The sequence below is a fragment of the Asparagus officinalis genome, chromosome 5 (assembly GCF_001876935.1).
Source record: "Asparagus officinalis chromosome 5, Aspof.V1, whole genome shotgun sequence".
Classification (NCBI taxonomy): Eukaryota; Viridiplantae; Streptophyta; class Magnoliopsida; order Asparagales; family Asparagaceae; genus Asparagus; species Asparagus officinalis.
The window spans coordinates 118,762,632-118,790,311 of record NC_033798.1 but is presented as its reverse complement, the minus strand read 5'-3'; the positions used below and the strand labels follow the sequence as shown (position 1 = coordinate 118,790,311).

Genomic DNA, 27,680 nt, shown 5'->3' with positions numbered 1-27,680 from the left:
CGTTTACAACCACACTATGTCGGTTTTCAACGATCACTGGCTACACTCCACCCTCACAATACGGTTTTCTAGTTCACCGAAAACTTCACAACACACTCAATGTAACAAATATAAATTTGTTCTCTACAATAGATGAGAACTCAAATAAGCACAACTCAAAGTTACAATCTCTCACCACCCAACTATACTATGTATGTAAATACTAAAAGCTCAATGTGGGTGTGTGTAATAATGAGATTAAATAAATTAAAACTAAACTCAATATAATTCTAGCTTAATAACAATGATAATCAAATATATAAAAAGAGCTAGAAATAGAGTTTAGAAGACTTCTCAAGTAGATCAAAAGATTGAAGGAGAAAAGGTCAATAGAAGAACTCCTCAAGCTCTTGTGAAGTAAATTTCACAAACCCAAACACTCAAATGCTTAAAAGCTTCTTAAACAAACTTAAACAACACTTAAACAAGTTTAAACCCTTGTTAAACTCTTTCTAAAACATTCTCTTAGATATATTAAAACTGACGTATAAGGGGGTATTTGCAGCCTCCTAATACCTCAAACAAAAGCCCAAACCAAAAGACCAAAAACCCCTCCAACGGATACAAAAAAATAGCTGTTATGGGCATTCTGGGAGCTGGGCGGTCGACCGACCTTTTTTCGGTCGACCGCTCGCACTGTACAAACCTGAAAAAGTTCCAGAGACATTTTCCGGTCGACCGGTCCGGTCGACCGGAGTACTGTAGCAGAGCGCAGCTATTTTGTAAAATCAATTTAAAATAGTAAATGAACTCAAAAAATTATGAAATTTTGTGGGAATGTTCTAGACATGTAGAATAACATGTCAGAGAAAAAATCTCTACAGAAAAGAATGGTTTTAGTTTTCAGGGTGCCTCGTTCCATTTTCCATTTGTTAGTGGTGTTATACTTATAAGGAACATAATTATTTCTTCCAATATTTTGTGAAATAATTTGTCGGGATGTTTTCTCATTTGAGAGCTTTTGAGGTAGTAGCTGGTTGACTTGGCAGTGAGGTATATTGTGAAGGTGTTAAGCATGAAAAGGAGCTAAAAACGATCTTTGCTAATAGGACAGAAAATAAAAGGTTAAAGCGGAAAGCGTTGCTATAAGTGGGTGTATGGGTTTGATATGTGCAAATAGGAAAGAAAATAGAATATTGAGGTGGTGCTATTAGCTGCTTTGAGTGGGATTTTAGTGATTTTATTATTCTTTGTCTGAGCAGACTACGTACTATGTATATCAAGTGTACTGAACCGCGCATTATAAGTATATGTCACGTCAAATTAGAGGCACGAATTGGACTATCTTAATTAGTTGAATGAAATATGGTGATACGGTGTATTGAATATCTAGACGATCATCTAAGGTTTCAAGCACAAACAAATGAACCCGTATAGTGATTCCGTGCATACTATTCTTCCTAACAAAAAATTTCCCCTTTCTACCAACCAAATCATCCCGTATAGTGATTCCGTGCATACTATTCTTCCTAACAAAAAATTTCCCCTTTCTACCAACCAAATCATCGAGAGAAAAAGTAAAGAAATAAAGTGAAATAACACCGCTACAAAAAAATTATTTATTAGGTTTTTTTTTGCGATGCGATCCTAGACTATGAACTCCTCACTCTAGAATGTACAAGTGAATTGAAAGTATGAAAGTCACATTTATTTACAAAAAAGGATATATGCATGAAAGGAAATGGATATATAAAATATAATTCACATGCATATAAATAGGGAATTGTATACTCACAATATTTCTCCCCCTTTGAAAACATCAAAAAGGGGACAAAATGAATGAAGAGAGCGAAAGCTCCCCCTACATATGAGCATGGGTGAGTATAAAACAAATATAGGGACTCCCCCTATCAAAATGCCATATAGAAAATATGCAATAAATAAAGATCATGGCAAACATGTGAGCAAGTATAAATGAAAAGATATGCTAAACACCACTCACATACAAACAAGATACAATGAGGACACATAATGATATGACATTATAAAGATAGTGTCTCATTATAAAAACCATGTATAAGAATAGACTTACGAAATCAAAAGAAGAGGAACATGAGAAGCATGCAAAAAGTTTTCAAATGAAAACAAATCAACCAAAAGAATTCATAAATCAAAGTTTAAATCCAAAAACGTAAAATCAAATCATCATTGATTCAAGAATCAAGAGAGGCAGCTATATCTAGCTCTTGAGCTAGTATCAACCAATATAAATATTTTAGCACCCGATAAACAAGATTTGGGAATAAACACTCAATAAATCCAGAGGGTTATATAAGTATAAACCTCTCATCAAAACAAAACAAATAATCATGAAAACAAAAGATTTTATCAATGGCCCATTAAGCACCGAGCCCCATCTCCCATTCTCAGTTGTGTCCAAACCTCTCCAAAACCCTCGCTTTCATTTCCCCCCCTCTGATCGCCGCCCCCAATGGCGTCGCTACGATGCCTAACCCTAACCCTAACCCGCCAATTTCGATCTCTCCTCTCCTCATCTCCTCCTCCTTCTCTCATCAAATCTCAAACCCTAACTCTTCGATCTCTTCACCTCTCAACCCTCAAAAACCCTCACTCCAACTCCATCCTCAGCTCAAAGCCCTAGGGTTATGAACCCTCTTAGGCATATGTGGTGCACTAACACGGTCAAAGCAATAATCGCTCAAATGACCCTTCCGATTGCAATATGTGCAATGAAAGAGATCCATTTGTTTTTGTGGATCATTTGCTCGTGCACGGGAATCATTTGCAAATAAAGATTTTATTTTAAAATTATTTTACAAATGAGAAACTCTCTTCAAATCAAAACAAAACTTGGTCAAATGACCAAATCTACCACAATGATCACACTTAAACTTTTGTGGTCTTTTAAAATCATTTGGCAAAAGTGAGGTTTTTTTCAAATCATAGCAAAATTTTACCAAATGGCCAAAACGTCCACAAAGATCACATTTGAACATTGGCATGTTTATGATGTGCATGATAAGCATATGCATGTGTATGTGATGAAGAAGCTACATGAGATGCACAATGAGCATTAGCATTGTTATGTTTGTATGCATCATAGCAAAATCTAGCAAGATGGCCTTTACGACCGCAAATTGTGCATTTGTAGACTTTGCTATATATGTGTGCATGATGAGTAGATGATTTTGACTTAGACTTGACACACATATTCATAAGCTTCTTATGGTTGTTAATGCATGTATTAAGAGTTGAATCTAAAGAAGAAATACGATTTTTAACATTGTTCAACTCATCATTAGGCATATTAGCATTAACTTTAGAAGTAGAACATAAATAATCATCTACCCTTTAAAAGAGGGAGTACTAGAAAAACTTTCACTACCCCAAATTGCCCTTCAACTTTTCTAAATATAACAAAGTTAATTTGGATCTAATTAATGGGCAAATTTATGAGGTGTTTTCCATTATTATTAAGATATAACAAAGTTAATTTGGATCTAATTAATGGGCAAATTTATGAGGTGTTTTCCATTATTATTAAGAATTTATAAAATGAGTTATAAAATCAAAAGCTTTCACACCCAATAAATTCCAACTAATTGTCACAAGTTATGAGTTTTTTTACTTAAGAATTAATGAAAAAATTGTTACGAAATGAAGAGGCTAAATATAGCATGGAACAGTGAGAACATTTCGGATTCTAGGACTCTGAAAAGGTTTCCGAAAGTAGCCTGGCAACATGCCCGCTTGTTGTGAAAAAACTCGGTTCGTCTTCTTCTACAACGAAGGATATGTTTCATGCATTGAGATTGAACATCATTCTTAAATGTTAGATTGATGCCAAAACCAGTAAGGTATATTTATTAGCTAAGAAAAGAAATTGTTCTTCCCCCAAAAATTTTTTGCTGATATTGAATTACCCATATATCTTCTTTTTGTTGAAGAGAATTGTGGTGAAATTGCACAGGTATGCTAGACTCAACTAATTGTGCCTCCTATTTTGTTTGAAGAGAGCTGCTCGAGCAAGTCAATCCCCCTCCATCTCCCTCCCTCTTCCTTCTCTCTCCTCTCCCCTATCGCTTAAGGTAAAATTTCACCAAACCCCCTATGTCTTTTCTCTAAATTTCTGTTAGTCCATTCTGAGACTCTCCTTTGATTTCACCAAACAAAAGGTTCTGAAAGCACCGTCTACGACGTGAGGCTCGATGGCCGGAGAGTCACCATCAAAAAACCTGTCTTTTCCTCTTTAGACGACCTCGACAAGTTCCACAGAGAACTTCAACTGTGGTGGTAAGAAAGTTTACACTCCTTTAGGTGGTTTTCGCTTAAAGTTGAGATTTTGGGAGTGCCCATGTTGACCAATATGGATAATTTTGATGTTGGTTTTTTTTAGCGTGAAGTGAAGTGGATCATCCTTGATTGGCTAAGTTGGTTATTGCTCATGCGAGGCCTCCAAATTATTTGTTTTTCTTTGAGTTTTATGAGTGGGGGAATTTGGCAGAGAGATTGCATGTTGAGGAGTGGAGCCCTGAGATTGATGAAGAACTCGTGATTACTTATGATCTCGATATATTCTTTTGTATAAGTGAGATCAAATTAGACATTGCATTGTTTGTTTTGTACTAAATTGTTTGTTATTATTTCAGCTGATACACAAGTTTATTATGCTCGAGTTCTATTTCTATTAATATAGTTACATCCTTAATTGCCTTCTCTTTGATCTTCAATGTGTTCTGTTATTATTTGAAACTTTATAAACATAAAAAACATATTTTCATTTTTCTTATGCAGAATCAAGGTTTTGATGTGTCACTGTCAAATGCCAGTAGTGTTTTTGATTCCATAAAGGTGATAAGCTTTCAACTCCTATGTATTCTTTTTCTTTTTTGCTACTTTTCCATTTAGTGAAGAGGTATAACTTAAACCATTATTTCATCAGTCGCTTAGTCAAAGTGATGGAAGATGGCGATATGATTCTAGCAGTGCTGAATCCAGCACTTATGTTGCTGGTACTGAAATCTTTTACCTTTCTTGGTATCTATGTTGAAAATAACTTAATACTAGATGCTACATTTACCAGTTTACGTCTTTTGTAATTATTGCTTCACTTTGATTGGCTGGAAATCGTCTCATGTTAATGTTGTAACTGCTAAGTACAACTATTGTTGCGCCTGATCAAACTGACCACTTTTCATGTTTGTACGGTTGCATGGACAACACTTGAAACACTTGCAGGAGTGGTTTCCCTGGTAGATCCAGAGGTGGATCAATCAAGGGTGAGACTTACATTACCAATGTTTGTTTTTTAAATTGTATGATATTGTGTTATGATTAGCTTTGAGTAACTATTTGATATCAGAATGATCGTTCATAATTTTTACTCCTATTTAAAAATTAAGGAGAATATCTCTTACTTTTGCTTATAATTACACTTCGTAGATTAGATGCATTGCTATCCCACTGAACTTTATTTTGCTTAAATGTAAGACTCATTGGCTTTAGGTTAGTATGGCAATGTGATTCTATGTTAATCTTTCATGGCCATTTGAAAGTGAAAATTCTTTATTTTACTCAAGCTCTAAGGCTTCTTGCAAAGTTGCAAGCTTGCAATACATCTTGCTAATCCATAATACTCTGAAGCATTATCACTAAGAAGGCAATACTTCATCCAAGTTGTGTGAGATAGGAATGCGACATGCGATTGAGTACCAAATTGAGTGATTATTTTTTTTTCATAGGTAAAGAATATTTCACTGATTATCAGGTGTACAAGCGTAGTTAGGCATTCCAAAGTATAATAAAAGTAGGCTTCCAACAGCAAGAAAAACATCACAATGCTGCATGAGAGAACAATATACAAATATAAGTTAGTGTCATTTAAAATCACCAAGTTTGCAGGCCATCAAGCTGTGAATTTTATTGAGTAATCCTGCGAGGGAATTGCTAATGCCTCTAAATTTTCTGCAGTTTCGTTCCTGCTAAATATAGTATATAGTTGCTACAAGCAGAGCTCTTCTATGCCTTGAACTTGGACCTTTTCTTCCCTCTAGAGTCTTATACCAAGGCCGGAATCTAATCCAAGACTTATGTCTTCCTTGTAGCCTCATATAGGATAGTATTTGATCACATATTTGAGCTGAAAATAAGCATTTAAAGAACAAATGCTCAATAGTTTTATTATGAGCCCACAAAGGTTACCTTGTGCATCATCTGTTCTCCCCCAAGCTTTAACTTTATCCTTGGTCATGATCTTGTTGAGCATAACTAACCACAAGATTTTGTCAAATCATGCTTATGTATTAAGTTAAAAGATTTGAGACTGTTCATATCAGTGTAAGTGATAATGTGCATTTATAGTACTTGATGAAATAAAATAAATTGGGTTAGAGAGATTTGAACCTTGTGAACTTTTGCATATACCTTAAAATTCACAAATATAATGGTATATTATTATAATCATAAATACCTTGTGCTTGAATTTAAAAAAAAAAAATTAACCTTTTTTACCTTCAACAAATCATCATAGGCTATATCCCTTTCGCTCATTTGTTAGAACTATAAGTTTTTTTACCTTCAACAAATCATCATAGGCTATATCCCTTTCGCTCATTTGTTAGAACTATAAGTAGATATAGTAGTTTAATATATTTTGTCTCATTTGTTAGAACTATAAGTAGATATAGTAGTTTAATATATTTTGTCTAGAGAGCTTTATTTTTTCCCCTTTCCTTTTTAGTTGTTTAATAATAATTGTAATTGACTCAATTGTTACATACTAAAGGTTCTGAAATTTGGAAATTCCTATTAGAGAGTAAACTTTTACTAAATGGACATTATCAAATATCTTGCAATATCTTAATTCATGTAAGCAAATATGAGCTCAAATGCCAATTGAAATTACTATGAGGAAAGTACTAATTTCATGATACATATAAAAATTGATAATGCAATTGCTAAAGGAAATTATTAAGCTTACTAGCTACAATTCATATGATAACTTAGAGAATGATAGTTAGCCAAAACGCATTTGCGTCTATTAGCTTAATTATTCTATTGATAGACTCTATAGCATAACAAATATTATATATGTTAATGTAAGAAATGTTGGCAGATATTATAATGTAAGAAATATTATAGATGTAATGGGTATTTGTTTAAAAAGAATGTTCTTTATAGGAGAGATTTATTTCTATATTGCTTTGTTGATCATTATCAATGATTCAATCAGTACTTAGGTGATCTGCTCTAATTCCCTACGCATCCCTGTTTCATGTTCCTTTAACTTTGTGTTCAGAAGGTTATATGTCTTGATATGTCCTTAATGTTTTAGCCTTTCCTATGACCATAAAACCATGGCAAAATAGTAAGAGACATGGGGAGCTGCTAGGAGATCAACAATTTGATGCTATTTAGTTGAGGTCAGGTTTTTGGTGAATGGAGATGTTTTTAAGCTCTATATTTTGTTGCTAAATGTTGCTAATGTTCCAATTTCTTGGTTGGAGTATGTTAGGAGTTGTTTTGATAGGTTTTTGATGTATACAGCTAGGGAATTTTATGTTTTTTTTGGGTGTGATGTAATGAGAGATACTCTTTATTTTATTCTTTGGTTGGGGATTTTGATGATTATCTGTAAGTAGATTGTAATCACCCATTTTTTCAAGAATGTATTGCTCGGTTGGGGTCTTCTTTCAAGACTCAATCCTTTCTCTTAAGAAGACATGAGAAGAGCTTGACTTCATAGTGATTAACCGATGCTAGATAATTGTCTATGCTACTTGACATGTATTTTCTTGAAAACATATTGCACTTGCTGAACCAATTCTATTGTATTCTATCTTGAATGTTGGTCATATTATTTTGTTATATGACACAAAAGATTTAATGTTCAATCCAAGTATCCCATTCATTCAATGAGATTATTAGGGTGATTCTTAGTTGTTATATCCAAATATCCAAAAGATTTTAACTTATTCGTTTTGATGTTGCATAAGGTCCAATGACTTTATTTTATGTCTATATATTTGATCCATTGCTTACATTCAATAATTTAATAACAAATCTTTCCCTAAATAAATTTAAAATTTTATAATAAATGATAAAAATTTTACCACGTGCATTGCACGTGCAATCCAACTAGTTATTTATAAAAGAAGCAGTATCATTTTTTATGTTCTCTACTTCTAACATGGCGTTATCTTTTTCATGAGATAAGCTAGTTATAGATGTGGTTAATTTTTCATTTTTCAAAATTAACATGTCATTGTTTTCTTTAAGCATGGTATTTTCTTTTGCAATGTCATCCAATTTTGACACTAGCTCCTCATGATTGGATTCTAAATTATCATGCTTGCTTTTTAAATCAATAAAATCTTTAGACAATTTGTTATAGGCATGCAATAATTTTTCACTAGCACAAACAAGTTCATCACTAGATAAATCATTAATGGATTCGAACTCGCAAACCTCACTAGGGCTATCGCCTAGTGGCTGTGTGCATGATGAAGCTCCACATAAACTTGAAGCCGGATCCGCCAAAGCTTATTGGATCGCCTCCAAGTCCCATTGATGTACTTCAATAAATTTTCATAAGGTATAAGCACTATCAAAATGAACAAACTTGTTAGACATAGATGAATTAAAGGCATTTAGCAAATATTCTAACAAAATATTGTTCATTGTAAACATACGATGATCATTCTTATTCCACTTGGATTTCTCCAAAGTAGGCACAATATAAGCATCATCTATAATTTCTCATAAATCAAAGTGTTTAGATTGAACAAAAAGTTTAAATCTAACACACCATTGGGCATAGGGGAAATTATCTAATCTAGGAGCAATATTGATGGCATAACCTAAACAAGATGCATCGTTCATATCCATAATGTATATAAAAATATGCAAGCAAGATACAAATGCAATCAAAACACGATTAGCACAAAGATATAACTTGGATCTTTAACTCAAAGCGATTAGACCTTAAATCAAAGAGCACCAAGCTCTGATACCAATTGTTAGACCCTAGAGGGGGGGGGGTGATTAGGGTCTTATGCTAATCTAATCCGATTAAATGCCAATTAAAATTAATTAACAAGTTATATTCTTGCAAGATAGGTGTACAAAGGGTTATGTGCAAGAATATGCAATATACACAAGGTGATATATCCTAGCAAAGAGGTATACTATACTAAGGGTGATATAAATATAAACAAGATAAACAAGATAGTGGACAATGTGAACAATAGATAATGGCGACGAGAATGATATGAACAATAAGCACAAGTGAGACGCCAAAATAATCACAAACACACAAAGATGATCACGGAGTTCGGACCTTCCGTCCTACGTCTCCGCTCCCCACTCCCGGTGAGAATCCACTATCACAACCGGGTTTTCTATGATCACCCGAATAACGTTTATACCTCACAATTTCTCTCACGGAGTTCGGTCCCCACGACCTACGTCTCCGCTCCTCACCTCGAGGAGATCTCCACACACTCTCTCACAATGTGGCTACACTCCACCCTCACAATACGGGTTTCTAGTTCACCGAAAACTTCACAACACACTCAATGTAACAAATATAAATTTGTTCTCTACAATAGATGAGAACTCAAATAAGCACAACTCAATGTTACAATCTCTCACCACCCAACTATACTATGTATGTAAATACTAAAAGCTCAATGTGGGTGTGTGTAATAATGAGATTAAATAATTCAAAACTAAACTCAATATAATTCTAGCTTAATAACAATGATAATCAAATATATAAAAAGAGCTAGAAATAGAGTTTAGAAGACTTCTCAAGTAGATCAAGAGATTGAAGGAGAAAAGGTTGAATGCTCAAGCACCAATAGAAGAACTCCTCAAGCTCTTGTGAAGTTAATTTTACAAACCCAAACATTCAAATGCTTAAAAGCTTCTTAAACAAACTTAAACAACACTTAAACAAGTTTAAACCCTTATTAAACTCTTTCTAAAACATTCTCTTAGATATATTAAAACTGAGGTATAAGGGGGTATTTATAGCCTCCCAATACCTCAAACAAAAGCCCAAACCAAAAGACCAAAAACCCCTCCAACGGATACAAAAAAATAGCCGTTATGGGCATTCTGGGAGCTGGACGGTCGACCGACCTTTTTTTCGGTCGACCGCTCGCACTGTGAGACATTTCCGGTCGACCGGAGTTACTGTAGCAGTGCGCAGCTGTTTTGTAAAATCAATTTAAAATATTAAATGAACTCCAAAAATTATGAAATTTTGTGGAAATGTTCTAGACATGTAGAATAACATGTCAGAGAAAGAATTTCTGTTTGAACACAAAAATACAGTTTCTGAAAATCTGCTGTGATACACGATTTTGTAAAATCAAGTAGGCACAGTAAATCAACTCCAAAAGTAGTAAAATTTTGAGGGAAGTTTCTAAACATGTAGGTAAACATGTCAGAGAAAGAATTTTTCAAATATCACTTCTCATTTGTAAAAACTCATCAGTTTTGTAAAACATGCACGAACATGTGCACGAACGAAAACGTGAATTTGTAAATTCCTTTAAACATAACAAATCAATTCCAAACTTGATGAAACTTTGAGAAATGTTTGCAAATGATATTTTGAACATGTTACAAAAATAATTTTTCAATTTGCATTTCCTAATTGTGAAATCTCATTATTTTGCAAAAGTGTTCAAAACATGAAAACACAAAACCATGCATGTATATATATAACTATATATATACATAGAAACCAAATATGTGTGTGTATATGATATTGAGCTTAAGGTACTTAACACACATAATATAAAACCTAAACTAGATTACCCAAGCCGATCTTGATCTTCAATAAGCTTGACTTTGTACACTTTGTGGATGAAGCTTGAACTTGATCTTTAACTTGAATTGTATAAGCTTCACCGACATTCCGCCAACCTCTTTTGGATATGATTGTTGAAGCTTTATTCCATCCATCCTCCAACTACGTTGTTTGTCTACAATACATAGGAAAATACAAATACTAGACAAACAACATCCTCCAACTACGTTGTTTGTCTACAATACATAGGAAAATACAAATACTAGACAAACAACATTAGTGGTAAATTGTTTGTTAAACATCATCAAAACAAGAAGGCCAACACTTCCGCTTCCCTCCCTTCCAAAAAATTTCTCCGCCTCTCTTCTCTCTGATCCTCTTCCCTTCCCAGTGCGACGTCTCCGCCGTGTCATCTTCTCCGACTTCATCAACTTCTTCTGCGCCGTCCACGAGATCAGGTATATAACTTCAGTTCTTTGGATTTTAAACACAGTTGATAATCAGGCCTTTAGATCAAAATATCGATTCATGTATGTATCATCCCAAAAATCAAGATTTCCTCTGTACTTGTTATATTAGATATGAGTTCTAGAGATAGCAAAGCCAATTCAAGAAAGCTGAAAACATGTAATTTGCTGTACAATTGTTTTATAATCGCTGTTTTTGAACCTTATTTTGTTGGCTAGTAATATTGTTTAATACCTTCTAAAAGGCAATGTTCAATTTGACGGAAATAACTTAATATGAGGATGGAAGTCTACTGAATAAATGAATTTTTGACAGGCTTCTGCTAGGCCTTTTTGCATATTTGGCATCAAAGTTTGTTATCGTTGTACTTGTTCTATGGATTTTAAACAAAGTTGATGATCATGCCTTTAATTTGTTTGTAATTAGATCAAAAAATTGATTCATGTATGTAAAAAATTGATTCATGTATGTGTATCACCCCAAAAATCAAGATTTCCTCTGTACTTGTTATATTAGATATGAGTTCTAGAGTACTTTACCTGATAACAGGAAATACTCACATACGGTATCGGTGCAATAGATGGGACTCATATACCGTGTATGGTGTATAACATAGATCAGACGCCCTATCGAAATAGACATGGTTTTCTCTCTCAGAACATCTTGGCAGCTTGCACATTTGATCTCAAATTCATTTATGTCTTAGCTGGGTGGGAGGGCTTTGCTAATGATGCAAGAGTCTTGAAGGATGCTATGAGTAGACCTTATGGACTTCCACTTCCACAGAGTAATAATCTGTACATAGTATTCCATCAATTAAAGAATATTTTTTAGTTTTATAATATTTTTTCTCATTCATATTTTTATTCTTATTTGTAGATAAATTTTATCTAGTTGACAGCGGCTATCCAAATAGGCTACAATTTCTTGCTCCATACCGAGGTCAAAGGTACCATCTTTCAGAGTTCGGCCCTGCTAATAATCAACAACGACCACGAAATTCAAAAGAAGTTTTCAACCATCGGCATGCGTCTCTTAGAAATTGTGTCGAGCGCATCTTTGGAGTTTTTAAGTCTAGATTCACTATTTTCAAGAGCCAACCTCCAGGTTTTCCATATGCCACACAAATAAAGATGTTCGTTGCATGCGTAGGATTGCATAACTTTTTAAGATTGGAGAATACAAATGATGACTTCGACATTTATGATCTTCCACTAGAAGCTCCACGAAATGTTGCTGATGCAGATGATGACTCCGATGAAGAAGATGAGTTACAGACTCAACAAACTCAACGAGTAGCTGCGGGAGCTTGGAGAAATTCTATGGCGGACGCCATGTGGGATGATGGAAGTCGAGTCACTCTAGGGATTTAGATTTTTATTTAGTTTTAAAATATTTTATTATTTGAGATGAATAGTGATGTTTTATTGCTTTATTTTTATAGTTATTACTAGACTAATCAATTGCTTATCAATCTTGTATTATTTTTAATATACAATTATCAATAATAATAATTTACACCCACCATTACCCCGCCAAATTATCCTACCAAATTATCTCACTTCATAAAATTATCCACCATTACCCCCACCAAATTATCCTACCAAATTATCCCACTTCAAGAATTATCCATCATTGTTCCACTAAATTATCCCAATGTCAAAAAATTATCCTACTTTACCAATTATCCCAGTTCTACTTGACTATCTCAGGTTCAACTTATTATTCAACTTATTACCAAATTATTCAACTTTTAGAGCCTGAAATACAATTCGCACAACCCAGTATCTCGACTTCCAAGCCTAATTCCAACCACACTTCCAAGTCGCAATAATTTACTTAGCCAAAAAGAATAAATATCAATTACATCACTATTCCACCCCAATAATACAAACAACACCACCTACAGATGAATTACAGCTCATAATCAATTCGTAGAAAGAACAAAAAGATCTTCTTAGACCTAACAAAGAAAGCCCTTACAATACAAACCTTTGAAGTAAATACGACATAATTAACAATAATACAACTCTTTGTTTGTGATCTTTGTGATCAATAGCTTATCTTCAGCTTTTTTTTCCCGCATTTGATTGGCTTATTTCTTGACAAATAATCCTAAATAATGAAACTATAGTTGAGGTGGGCAGGAAAATAAAAGGGTCGCGTTGGTACCGCCAAAGCCAAAAGAATTGGAGAGTGCAGCTCTTATAGGCATCTTCTTTGATGTAGTTAAAGGCATGAATTCTCCATCAAAAACAGGATCAGGTTTATCAAGATTGAGTGTCGGCGGTGCAATTCCCTGAAACCAATAAAACATAGTTTGGTAAATATGTAGGTTCCAGATTGGGCTGGAACAATGATAGTTCATAATCCACTTTTGGCACATCAACCTCCTAATATAACCCATATCTAACATGAAAAACTTAAATCTACGTACATCTTATCCTGAGGGCACGTAAGGAATCATATAAAGCTCGTTATTTCACACGTCTACCAAAATGTGACAAACATGTAAATAATTTAGCTTCATAGTATCCAGGGATACCTCAACCCTCTCATTATGATATGAGAAGATAGTTTATGATGAGCATGAAACACACCATTTAGTCCATATAAATGGTCTGCACTAAAACAAGCAGTGAGAGAACTATAAACAACAGAAAAGGAGCTTAGATAGTTAGCAGCACAACTCTTGAGAAACAGACAGTCGCAGGTTGGAGCAATGCTACCAGCTTATTTAGTAATATGTCCAGACTCCAGTAAAGGAAAGAGGGTTATACATCACTACTACTACTACTATTATTGATCTTTTCACACTACTTAATTGAGCAACTAGAAAATGATATGACGAATTTGCGATAATAAGAAGAAATAACAGGTTTCTCACTATCTGAACCCTGCCAAGGTGCTTGATGGGTTAGAGAACAGACTTAAAAAAAGTTACATAATAAGATAATTATAAGGAAACATACGTGGTGAATAGCCAATACAGCAAAGATTGCTTCAACAGATCCCGCTGCTCCAAGGAGATGACCAGTAGCCCCCTAGAAGAAAGCGACATGATTATATAAGTTGCAAAATAAAGTTACCAGTTAGCACAATAACAAAATTTCTTAAAAGAGGAACAGAAAACCAAAAGTCCACAAGCACTACCTTTGTGGAAGACAGTGCTAAAGCACCAGAAGTCGCATGATCTTTGAAGACAGATTTAATAGCATTGGCTTCTATGGCATCACCTGTTCAATGATGGAATTCAATAATTTTCCTCCTTTATAATTGTGCTTCAGTTGATAACAACTTAATACAGTTTGTGAAGGGAATCAGAAAGTACCCAGTGGAGTGGAGGTAGCATGAGCATTAATGTAGTCTACTTGATTGGGATGAAGCCCTGACTTCACATGGAGGATTAAAAGTAACAGCTTCAGTAAAGTATTACATTTTCATAGTTGGGGCACAAACTTCTTCAGTTCTTGTCTTTTTATGCTAGAACTTAGACCCAGCGACTCAAACCCACTCAAACATGTGGTAAAACCTAACTACATAAATTAAATGCATACTCAACTACAGACTGGCTGGTCAAGAAAAACAATATCCTACCTGTTCCAATGCACGCGTCATGGCTAAAATAGCACCTCTTCCATCACATTGTGGCTTGGTTATATGATAAGCATCACCTATAAGAATTGACTTCACTATATCATACATATATCAAATGAAAATATCACAGAACATGTAGAATTTCGCTGTAATACACCTGACATTCCATAACCTCGGACTTCAGCATAAATTTTTGCTCCTCGTTGCATTGCATGATCTAACTCCTTTATATGAAGAAAAGGAAAGTACATGGAACAAAAAAGAGTTCACAAATAAATGCATGCATGAGATGATGAAGAAATCCTAAGGACTTGAAACAGTAAATTGGACATTATTCAAAACACACTATGGTAAAGAAATTCCAAGAAGTTGAAACAGCAGATTCGAGGCGAGCAAAAATTCTAACATCTATCGTGGCCTGTGGGCTCTTAAAATACTTAGGCACCGCTAAAAAAATGAAAAAGCATGGAGTGCAGGTGGGCGGATAGAGTGCATGCTCAGGTGAGAGGTCACCTCATGAAACTTGAGTGAGTCATTATATACGTGTTAAACGTACTCCCTTTTTTTGGATAACCCTAAAATCATTATATATAAAAAGCACAGTTTAGATACTTCTGTCCAAACCATCAACTGTAGAAATCCATTCTCTTTATAAAAAATCTAGCTCACCCACTATAAAACAGCTAAACATATGGACAAAATGAGTTTCAATTTTAAAATAAGAAAAGGATGATCTCCAGAGTTCCCATTTTTCTGACAACTCAAAATTACACTTCGTTCTTCTAATAATACATAGATGTGTGAATCTCCTAAGACGCGGTAAAATAAATGGCCCTGCCTTAAGCTAATACTAGCGTTTTGCAACTATGTGTAAGTTGTGAGGAAATTTCTTGAATTTTTTGAAATTGTGACTCACATAAGGGTAGAACCAAAAGTCATGACCCAAAGCATGGCTTTTCTTAAATCTATATCTATATCTATACTACTTATAAAAGAGAATACCCATGTCAAAACTTTTGATTTCCTTTTTTACCCTCTCACTTTTTGATAATTCATAATTATACCACTATTTATATAACTAATGATCCATAACCTCTTATTAACTATGCACCCTTCATTTCCCAAAATATTTGGTCATTCACTAGAATATATTAATAATTTATAATAAAAATAAAATTTAAAAATATATTATAATTTATTATAAAGAATTATTGATTGCAATAAAAATAGTAATAATAATCATTTAATAAATTAGTGTACATAATTATAATTATTAACAATAGTATAAATGAAGTCATATAATATTAAAACCTATTACCATTATTAAATAAATGTTATAAATAAAATATTTACATAGCGTAAATATTTAATGATATAAATAGTTTAGTTATTCTGATAGTGTTACTTAAACTAATGATTACAGTATTATTTAATAACTATACTCTTAAATAAACTGTTTAATAACATAATAATAAGATAATTTAAGTAACTATTAAATGAATGTTAATAATAGTATAACTACTAATAGTAGTCTAATTTATTTTTTTAATAATAATGTATAATAATAGTGTATTAAAATAACTCATAAAATATTTACACATAGTTTAAAACATTTATACATACTTTATTAAAACAATATAATATTAAATACAAAAACATCCACATGCAAAAAATGAGTATCATGCAACTCTAATCTAAACTTAAAAAAAAAAACTTCTTTACCTCCAGTACCATGACGCCAGAACCTTCACCTATCCTGTAATTTTTCTAATATCAGATAAAGAGATAAGGACCAAGCAAGTTTTAAAGTATATGAAATAGTAGAAACAACAGAAAGGAAAGGCATAGGACATATGTCATACACAAATCCGTCTCTATTGTAATCAAATGGTCGAGAAGCTACTTTAGGAAGAGAGTTATACTTCGTTGACAATGCCCTCAACCTACACAAATAAATGATGTTTACAATCATATACTTGCAATAAATATTAAACATATGTAACATGTAAGGCACGATTTTGATAGAAATTAGACTTTCTCTGAATAAGGTTGTATATATATTTTGCAAATTTGTCCTTGTGCTATTTTCAGGATCAGTGATTAAAGGTTCTCCTTTATATTAAAGTGATGACAAAGCAGAAGTTTTTCTCCTTGTTTGATTTTGTCATCACTTGTCCATGGATGCAAGTTAAACAATGTATAAGCACATACTGTTGGCATGTATTTTTTTCGTAGCATGGATACCACAGGTAAGTTTATTAGACATAAATTACCTATCCAGTTTTTTCTACATGAGGCACACTCCATGAATTAATCAATGCATTCTCAAACGGGCATTCACATGGCATTGTGCTGGAGTTAATTAATAAGTAGAGCATGACAAATAGGTACAAGACAGCAAATAAAATAATTAAAATTTCACTTAATTGAAATGTTTATGAATGGTGCAGTATGAGTAGTTAAAAAATATTTTAAAACAGTTAATACTGGAATTGGATTTCTAGTTCATATCTATCATCATCAGGACACTCTACCATCGAATAAAGTGATTAGAGAGCACAAATCTGTACTCCAAAAATTTCTTCCACAGTCAACTTTAAACAATCAACTCTCAACAAGCAAGTGCCAACTCCTCAGTCACAACAGTAATGGACAAGATACTGGACTAGTTAGCAGGAAAGAGACCCACTTTTTGGTTTCAATGCCAAGAAGCAGTTTGTGTCTAGGTTATGTGACCTCAAAATAATTATCATAAGAAAGAGGATGTATCAAATACTAGTAATAGTTATATTAAGAGGAAAAATCAGAGATACATGAATTCATAGAATTATATCCAGAATATAGCGTGGTCATCTGAAGTATTTCCACAGAATGATTGAAGATGAGAACCAATACATATTTGCCAATTAGCTACATGTAATGTTAAGACTTGCCTACAAAAACCAGCAATTGATAAAGCATCGATGCTGGACTCAGTTCCTCCAGCAACCATTACATCAGCATCTCCAAACTGAATCATCCTTGTGGCATCACCTATAGAATGAGCTCCAGTCGCACAAGCTGTCACTGAAGCATGGTTTGGACCCTGTACGCAAAAATCCAACTTTCTGAAAACCTTCTGAAACTTGTGATTCATATAACGCATAGCATAAGAATATTAGAAATAATTTACAAAATTTTGTCAAAATTGATATAACATATGAAATACCTTGAATCCATATTTCATGCTTACATGACCTGCTGCCATGTTGATCAATATACGTGGAACGAAGAAAGGACTAAGCCGACGTAAACGCTGTGGTCAAAAGTATAAAACAATATGTTATATCCACAACCAACAGTTCTGCAAGGCAATGTCATAAATGTCCCTTTTGAGTTAAGACTATGAGACATCCATGCAGAAAAAGAGAGATAGATAATAGAACTTTACCGATAGAATGATATTGACAACTAACCTTCTCACATATCAGCTGTGATGCATCTAATATGTCGGAGATGCTCCCAATACCTCCACCAATTGAAACACCCTGATGTTTCTTAAGTTGGAAACTAGAGACAAAAATAGCAGTAACAAAGATGGACTAACTTTGAAAATCATTTATAAAGAAAATGAATACCGTTTTTTCCTTCTTTTCCAATTCATCAGGCAGCCATTTTGCATCTTTAAGAGCCTCATCAGCTGAACACAACGCATATGCTATAAACCTTGCAACGGATTTATGATCCTATAAAGGGGGGAAATCAGTTATATTAATGATGTGGCGGTCCATGTGAATGCATGTGCACGCTAGGATTGCCCCAGGAGCAGACAGTCATTCAACAGTAAAGAGTAGTTATTATTATCCCATCGTCTTAGTTTAATCCGATAAGAACATAATTTCTCCTTTGCAAGGTTGACAGGATACCAAATAGGAAGTATAGAAACTAAATATGAATATTTGAATGAATGAGTAAACATGTCCACACAACGATTTCACAAGGTTTATTACGGCTCAACGCATGAAATAAGGGATTGACAACACCCAGAGGCTTATACAAGAACAATCTCAAAAGTATACGGTACCACTTCTTTAATGAGTTCACTGGCGGTGCATGGATGAGTACCATGAGTCTTCTACTTATACATAACAATATACGTCCCAGAACTTCAAATACGAATACTATGGGCTTTCCATACGACAAAATCTATGACTCAGGGCGTGTTTGGCTAATACTTGTTTTTTGACACATTATAAGTTACTTATTCTTACTTATTTTGTTAGAGGGCAAACTAGTCTTTTATCATCAATATTAAATCTACTTTTAAGTGCCAAAAAAATAAGTTGAGAAATCCCAACTTATTTTTTTCTTACTTGTAAGTAAAAATAAGTAAATAAGTAAACCTTACCAAACATCATTTTAGGTACTTACGAGTAAAAGCTCACTTATAAGTTAAAATAAGTAGGTTGCCAAACATGCTCTCAATATCCAATTTATCTGAATGTAAACAAAGTAAGAGCTCCCACTACTATACATACCAAAATCCAGTGCTTTTTCTTTAAACAAGGCAACAAACAAAAAAAACCACCACTCGAAGTCCATCGACATTCGAACTATTCAACTTCTAAAAGGACTATAACTGCTAAAACATACATAAACTTATTCAACTATGAAGTCTACGATTCATCAAGATTTGACGACCCAGTCATTTAGCTACTTTTCATCAACTCTACATATATAATATAATTATAGACTATACATGAACATTTGCATACTCATGTTCAAAATTGCAGTAGCACTAAATTTATTATTTTGACTCAATAACTTTATTGGGAGAAATCCCCCAAACCCATCATTAGAAATTTATTATTATCAGCAATAAACAGGAAAAGGTCTCTTTATATAGCCCATAAGTCCATTTAACAATGTCTATGTTTCAAAAATCCATTTTTTTCTCGTCTATATGCAACCAATAATCAGCTCTCAAGTGTTACACACGCCAAAACTCAATGCGATGCCGTTAACTACTAGGCAATGGAAAAGACCAACGACACATAACTCATCAAAATTCGAACTTTTCAACATTTAAACAGGCACCCTCTAAAATACGCAGCTAACTCCCCAAATTAGGCAGCAAAAAATGAAACAAACCTTGGATTGGAGCCAGATCTCCTCATCGAACTCCCCGTCCCCTTTCCCACGAGGCACAACAGCGGCGACCTTCGATGAGAGCTGCTCAGTAAGTGTGAGCCAACCAACGGCCGGCCTGCATCGAAGCGTGCATCCTAAGCATGCGTCGGGCCGGTTTGATCGGCTCGGACCCCGCCTGACCTCACGAGCCCTAAAACGCACGGTGGGGGCCCAGCCCGCACCCCGAGCGGCGGTGACGAGGGCGAGGCGGTTTACCGGGGACGACGCGGCGGAAGAGGAGGCGCTGGCGGTGGATCGAGATGGGACGGAATACGGCGTCGAGAAGAGGCGGAGATGGCGGCGGAACGAGGAGAGCATGTCGGATTTGATTGATTGAGAGGGGGGAGAGAGAGGGCTTCAGAAGTTGGTATTCGGTTTGGATTTAGTTTAACCCGACAACACTCGCGGATCGGGTATGGGTCTATTTGATTCCTAATTAATCGCTAATTGTAGACGTTGGTCAATACAAGCTTGTTAATCTATCCGTATGCATGCGCAAGTGGTTAATCCTTTTCTTTTTTTAGGTTTGGCGCGGGGACTTGTACACGATACTTCGGACCGATTCGGCTAAAGCCTTACAGAATAGAGATTACGCAAACTTATTAATCTTTTTCTTATTTTTAGGTTTGGCGCGGGGGCTTCTCCACGATATGTGGGACCAATTCAGCTAGGCCTTACGTCTATTACTCGTAGACGGTTTATCAACTTGGCTAGATTTTCTTAGATGCAAATCTGCGCGCGTATGTGTGTGTATATATATATATATATAGGAAAAGTGAATCTAAGGTGACACCCTAGGCTCCCACCTAAGGACACGGCCTAAAATCACATCATTTCCTTTTTTTTTTTACGATCCGCTCCGTTGAACTTGATCTACATGTTCTTAAACCCAAACACACCAAATTGAGAGTGAACCCGTCGTGTTTTTACCATTTATCCACTCGCTACAATTTTAACAAATTCAAATGAATAGAACTTTTTGCACTGCTCAACGAATGGTCAAAACACAACGGGTTCATCCCAAAATTGGTGTGTTTGGGTTTAAAAACGTGTAGATCAAGTTCAACAGAGCGGATCACAAAAAAAAAATAGGAAATGATGTGATTTTAGGCCGTGTCCTTAGGTGGGAGCCTAGGGTGTCACCTTAGATTCACTTTTCCATAATCTCCTCCACATGGGGATCGATCCTCTGAAGAACAGTCAGATTCAGGACTTTGGTGCTCTGCTGATCGAGGTTCAGATTAGGGCAAAATTAGAACAAAATAAGAGGAATGAAGATGACTGCAGCGATCTGAGCCGACGATCAATTTGGCGACGAAGATGACTGCAGCGATTTGAGACGCGCTACACGACTCCAACCCTAGCCGGGCTTCGGAATCGAGGATCGCAAGGAATCGAAAGAGACCGGACTTGATCGGAGCGGAGCGGAAGCGGTGAGCGAAATCGCGAGGGGGACTGCGATCCTTGAAGAGGTCTAAGAGATTGGAGATCTCTTCCATGGCGATGGAGAGATCAGTTCATGAGCGAATCGAAGAGGCGACGACGAGGGGTTGAGGGGGGAGAAAAGGGGATGGCGTTGGTTTGGGGGAAAATAAATGAGAAAAAAACGGAAATCCAAAAAACACATCAGTACCCAAACACTCACTTGGTAATTTAATTTGGTGGAAGGCTATTTTGGGGAGGATAAAGTTTTTTTAGAACTCCCTCTTTTAAAGGGTAGATAGATATATGGGAAAAGTGAATCTAAGGTGACACCCTAGGCTCCCACCTAATGACGCGGCCTAGAATCACATCATTTCCTAAAAATTTTTTACGATCCGCCCCGTTGAACTTGATCTACACGTTCTTAAACCCAAACACACCAATTTTAGGGTGAACCCGTTGTGTTTTGATCATTCATTGAGCCGTGCAAAAAGTTCTATTTATTCTAAACCGTTAAAATTATAACGAGTGGATAAAGGGTCAAAACACGACGGGTTCACCCCAAAATTGGTGTGTTTGGGTTTAAGAACGTGTAGATCAAGTTCAACGGAGCGGATCGCAAAAAAAATAGGAAGTGATGTGATTTTAGGCCGCGTCCTTAGGTGGGAGCCTAGGGTGTCACCTTAGATTCACTTTTCCCATATATATATATATATATATATATATATACTAGTTTTTATGTACGTGCATTGCACGTGATTAAATATTATAACTATTTATTTTTAGTTTATTTCCTAACTTAAACTTGTTCTTCGATTTCAATTTGATAGTTTTTGCTCATTTATATCTCTAAAATTTAATATTGTGATCACTTATCTTCTTTAATGTTTGTTTGAATAGGCTACACCCAATTATAAGTTTTATGTTGATAATTGAATTGATATGAAACCAACGTGAAGCCAATTTGAATATTCATATTATTTGGATTGACATGAGATGAAGCTTTACCTAAGGGAGTGTAGTGTTGCAAAAGTAAAAAAAAATGCTTTAAAATAGTAGTATAATAGCAAGAGAAATAATTACAGCTAATAAGCCTAAACAATTGATTAGAAGTGGCTAAAATAGCACAAAAGAGAATACGAATTTTATTCCTAATCATTGATAGATTTCATTAAAAACCATAAACTAAATATTAATGCTAAATCTAGTATAATTTTATATGATAAAAGCGTCCACGAAATAAGTATATAAAATATTAAAAAACTCGTGAATATCTCTTCCAAATATTACTAATTTTACTAAAAAAATAGGCTATTCTATAAAATATTAAGAAAGTATTGTCTTTTATTCTTTCTATTTTATTCTTTATTGAGTCAAGATCAAGCATTCTTCACTTTTATCTTTTTATAAGATAATTCTGGAGTGGTGCCTTCATCATCTACGCCGATTGTAACATTATGCTGGATCTGGACTTCTCGTGCTTATTGTCCTAATCTTGATTCGAATAGAGGGTGCACAGATAGCAATCAATCACTAACAAAAGAAAAAGGAAATATTATTAATTTTTGAAGAACCTTTCTATTTACAGTGGGGGAATAATTTTAAGCAATGAAGATGACAACAACAACAACAAAAAGAAAAATAGAAATTATTATAAAAATTTAAAAAAGAAAAATAATGTAAGACAATAAAGAGACATTCTTATTGAAGAAGACTAAAGTACTATCGAAATTGTGTAGTTCTTAATTTATACATATATGTAAGCATGAGATGTTACATGTGAGAGGATAATAATTATATATAGAGTTATATTTGGATAAAAATTATATAATTTTCTTGATGTTTGAAATATTGTTTCTTTTAATAATTCATTTGTGAATCAAAATCTACGTGTGAAAAATTCATAATACATGTACATGATTAATAAAACCACCGTATGCAAGCTACTCCTGCCAATTTCAAAGTTGGCCATTTGAAATTAATAATATTTGATGATAGGATAATTAAGATTATTTAATTTATTGATCTGAACAATTATATACATAGTGAAGAAGACACTAACAAAAGAGAATAATCAAATACACAATATTACGAAAGAATAATCATAAAGATAAAAAGGAACATACATGTTGAAGGAGATGAAGTTACCATGAAAATTATAAAATTTCTTGGTTTATATATAGGCATGAGATGTTGCATGTGGTAGGATAACAATTACAATTAGAATTCTCTTTGTATAAAGATTGCAAATTGTATAATATTTTATTATAATAACAATAACACAATTCTTATCAACAATTTCATATGCATATACTTGGTACCAAGCATAAATTTTATGCTTGGTAGTGAGGTGACACAATCCCCTCCACTCATTCACTTGGGGGACCACATTCACATGGGTTGAGGAGTACATTAGGATATGCAACCATTTGAATGAGTGAAGGGGATTGTGTCACCTCACTACCAAGCACATAAGTTATATTCATTTTGATTTAAAATTTATAACATGGATTATTACATTTATCATAAATTTTATTTAAATATTTTAGAAAAATTTGTAAAATAGATTTGTGTGTTAAACTGGGATCAATATACTTTATATACTTGCATACACAACATTATTTTTTTAAATTTGTATATATCAAACTTCATGTAACATATTTGTTTATTGGATCAAATCATCGATCTCCAATTTTTTTATTTTAGTCATAAAATATAGTGTTAAGTTTGAAAAAAATACAATAATATATTGTTGATGTGTTAATAAATATAACCAAATACTCAATATTAAGATGGTTTGTATAAGCTCAGCACAGAGCACATACTTTTCACAATACTGCAAGATATCTTAATTGTTGATAGATTTAAACTAAAAAAATAAATACTAAAGATTAATGATAATTCTAGTATAATTTTATATGACAAAAACATTCACATAAACATATTAATTTTTTTGCGTGAACATTCCTTCTAAAATTCCTAATTTTACTAAAAAAAGCTTTACTATAAAATATTAAAAAATAATCCTTTTATTTCTTCCTGTTTCATATTTAATTGAGCTGAGATCAATCATTCTCTACCTTTATCTTTATCCCAGGTAATTCTACAATAATGTCTTCATCATCTCAATCAATTATGATATCATGCCAGTACATAATAAAGAGTAAAAGATATGACAAGAGTCTAGAAATATATTAGGATCTACTTGGATCAATCAAATTATATTATTACTCATAATTGATATGTATCAGAGACAAAACATGTTGATAATTTTAAACAATAAAATAGACTGCATGGGCGCTCTAACACACTTTTAGTGTAAATAACCCTTAAGATTAATTATAAAATCTCTTGGGGTCAGGAATAAACAACTAACAAGTTTGTAGTGGAAGCTAGTGGAACATAGTATATTCTTAAGAATTATTAATCTTTACTTAATTTATTTATAATGATGGGATCTCATTATTACCTAATTACAAAGTATAGTACATTAATTTTTTATTGGGTGTTCAAGGCAGACAGAGAACCCAAGTGAGTCTTCATCTTAATGAATATTATACAATTTAAGTACAAAAAAAAGAGTTGATCAATTGTGTAGTTGGTGAGGAGAAACTCTAGCAGCTTAATTTGGGTATGTGGATATATTATAGATGGAGATGGAGAAGAGTGGTTTTGAAAACAGTGGGTGTGGGGGGGTAATTAATATGGTATTTGTTTGTGTGATTTTATTCGTTCATTTTCAATAAATCTATGGTCCTATGAATATATATAGCTATAGTATTGCTACTCTCTTTTGGTTTTTCTTAAAGAGTGTAGGTGTAAAGAAATTTTTTTAAATTATCTAACCCGGTTAAAGTAGGATCACATAAGTTAACCCCATATGTGAAATTTATTTTAACCAATACCCATATGTAAGTATTACAATTGGCATTAAGATCTAAGATACGTGTGAGATTCTCTTTGACTTTTATACAAATAACATCTATTTAAATAATAATAGTATAATTAAACTTTATGATCTAAAAAAAGATCAAACATATAATATAATTAATTACTTTAAACTAATCTAATATAATCTAATAAGGGGAAAATAGATGAAAGTAATGTAAAAATTATTGTAATTTTATAATTAATAATTTTTAAACAATCTAATCTGATCTAATAAGAAGAAAATAACAAAGACACATACTTGTTGAAGGTGATGAAAGTGCTGCGAAAATTGTCATGATTTCTTTATCTAAAAAAAGATCAAACATACAATATAATTAATTACTTTAAAATAATATAATTTAATCTAATAAGAAGAAAATAAATATGAAAGTGTTGTGAAAATTATTGCTATTTCTTAATATGAAAAGATTAAATATAAAATATAATTAATTAAGATAATCTAATCTAATCTAATAAGAATAAAATAACTATTTAAATAATAATAGTATAATTAAACTTTGAAACTAATTATGCACTACCGTGAACTACTTGAATTTTAGTCGGTGAGAGACCGTCACATTGTGTCCTCAGATCGCAGCCGTTTGTTTTAATTTTCGTTCTTTGTTTTTTAGAATGATTTTGTCTCTTTAATTTGTTTAGTGATTTTGCAGATACTCTGTCTACATTATGTACTTTTGTAGGTCTGCACTGCTCCTGGGTTCGATCTTTAGAGTGGACATTATTTTGCCTCGTTAAATTGTTTGGTTTGTGCATATATGTCCTCCATCTTATAAATATTTGGCATTTAATAATTTCATTCAGGTTTACATTTTAATTTAAACTATATCATTATCTTCATACTATGTATACCCAATAAGAATTCATCAATTTATCAACTTACTCTTACTTAATGAATTAGTATTTGAATTTCAATAGTATTTTTGTCTACCGAAAGATTTTCCCAAACTCATACTTTTAAAAAGAGTATGATATGATATGATATATATATATATATATAATATATATGAGAAAACTGTGGGTGCGCTGGCAGCTCACGTAGTTTGTGCGCTGCAGGGTTTTTTTTGAAAAAATTCACCGTGATCTCAAATCAGAAACCAGATCTCGTGACCAAAAATCAGAAAACGGATCTCGTGATCAAAAAACCAGATCTGTCTCTCCCCAAATCTCTCTCTCCCCGCGATCGTCCTGTAGACGGAAAAAAATACCTCTATGGGTCTACAGGAAATTTGCCTACGAGAAGAGTTCGCACGCCCAGTTCTCTAGCACGGACCTAAACCGCGTAGACGTCGACTGTACTCAAGTCCAGGTTCGCCTAACGGTCGACTCGCCAGCATGAGTCAGGGTCGATCAGGATGGCGGAAATTCGCTCTTCGCTCAACTCGCCTGCCCGAGTTCGGAGTCGAATCCGCCAGCAAGCCCCAAAACCGTCAGTACAGCTGGGTATCCACTACCCCACGTGCTGAGATGGACCTTCCCATCTCTCTCGACCCGAATGGAGAGAGAGCACAGTACCCCAGGACCGTCAAACGGCCACTCGCAGTGCGCACAGCGCGAAGGGACTGGACAGGTGTCGAGTCAACCTGAGCATTCATAAATGCGACTTTTTCACTCTCGCTGTCTAGTCTGGAGCTGATTGCCGCCGCCGGTCACTCGCAAGCTGGCTAGAGCCCACTCGAGTACTGTAGCACGCTACTTTGGCAGAACCGCCTCTCCTGACCGGAAAGGGAGAAAGACGTCGTGGCTCCAAGAGCGCCGGGCGTCACGCAAGCGAAGTACAGAGTGATGCGGAGCAGACACTTCAATCGATTGCTGGGCGATTTACGCATCTAAAAGCCAGGTTCATGTAATGCTGGTCAAAGCCAGCTGCGGTAGGCCAGTCGTTTGTTGCGCTCACATACTCGGTAGATGGGCCTCCGGCGATTCGTAAGTGACGAGGAGCATAGAGGCAAGCATCGCCGCTGGAATGACCGATTCATGGGTATGCGGAGGGGGAAGCGGCGAGTACGTCTCTGAAGAAGGATGTGGTCACATAGCCCACAATTCAGCAAGGCGAGAATCAAAGCTGTCCTTCTTTCGAATTTAAAAACAGCAAGCGCTCCGGCACGAGTGGAAGAGGAGGTCGCAAAATTAGAGAAAAAGAGTTGAGACCAAGCTGTTGCTGAAATCCTTGGGCATTACGAGCACGCTAGCCTAGTTCGGGGGCTCGTGTACGTGCGCCGACTGAAACCAAGCAGTACCCGAACTCCACTTGGCC

The 27,680-nt window shown here is 34.4% G+C and overlaps 2 protein-coding genes across 3 annotated transcripts; one reads left to right on the top strand and one right to left on the bottom strand.

Moving 5' to 3' along the window:
• On the top strand, nt 3,658–12,746 carry LOC109842477 (protein ALP1-like). Its single transcript, XM_020411349.1, has 9 exons — nt 3,658–3,729; nt 3,837–3,857; nt 4,014–4,088; nt 4,795–4,851; nt 4,943–5,037; nt 5,239–5,299; nt 11,837–12,074; nt 12,167–12,582; nt 12,732–12,746. The coding sequence occupies exons 1-9, from the start codon at nt 3,658–3,660 to the stop codon at nt 12,744–12,746; spliced, it is 1,050 nt and encodes a 349-aa protein (XP_020266938.1).
• LOC109840916 (3-oxoacyl-[acyl-carrier-protein] synthase, mitochondrial) lies at nt 13,091–18,611 on the bottom strand. Of its 2 annotated transcripts, none has more exons than XM_020409744.1 (12): nt 18,502–18,611; nt 18,340–18,433; nt 18,093–18,179; nt 17,818–17,969; nt 16,747–16,827; nt 16,607–16,640; nt 15,042–15,108; nt 14,885–14,961; nt 14,619–14,679; nt 14,441–14,523; nt 14,260–14,331; nt 13,091–13,586 (listed from the first exon to the last, which is right to left on the bottom strand). In XM_020409744.1, the coding sequence occupies exons 1-12, from the start codon at nt 18,576–18,578 to the stop codon at nt 13,416–13,418; spliced, it is 1,056 nt and encodes a 351-aa protein (XP_020265333.1). In that variant the 5' UTR covers nt 18,579–18,611; the 3' UTR covers nt 13,091–13,415. The 2 variants fall into 2 exon arrangements, with proteins under 2 accessions (XP_020265333.1, XP_020265334.1); XM_020409745.1 differs by having other exon boundaries at nt 18,340–18,392; nt 18,502–18,575.

Bases quoted from the DNA above. Each gene is read 5' to 3' on its own strand.
- LOC109842477 (XM_020411349.1), top strand. From the start codon at position 3,658: ATGAAGAGGCTAAATATAGCATGGAACAGTGAGAACATTTCGGATTCT. The intron at 5,038-5,238 runs GTATCTATGTTG...AAACACTTGCAG, and splicing joins GAAATCTTTTACCTTTCTTG to GAGTGGTTTCCCTGGTAGAT. The intron at 5,300-11,836 runs GTTTGTTTTTTA...ACCTGATAACAG, and splicing joins GTGAGACTTACATTACCAAT to GAAATACTCACATACGGTAT.
- LOC109840916 (XM_020409744.1), bottom strand. From the start codon at position 18,578: ATGCGTTGTGTTCAGCTGATGAGGCTCTTAAAGATGCAAAATGGCTGC. The intron at 16,828-17,817 runs GCAAGTCTTAAC...TTATTTGTGTAG, and splicing joins TCAATTGCTGGTTTTTGTAG to GTTGAGGGCATTGTCAACGA. The intron at 14,680-14,884 runs GTAGGATATTGT...CTCCATGTGAAG, and splicing joins TGACGCGTGCATTGGAACAG to TCAGGGCTTCATCCCAATCA.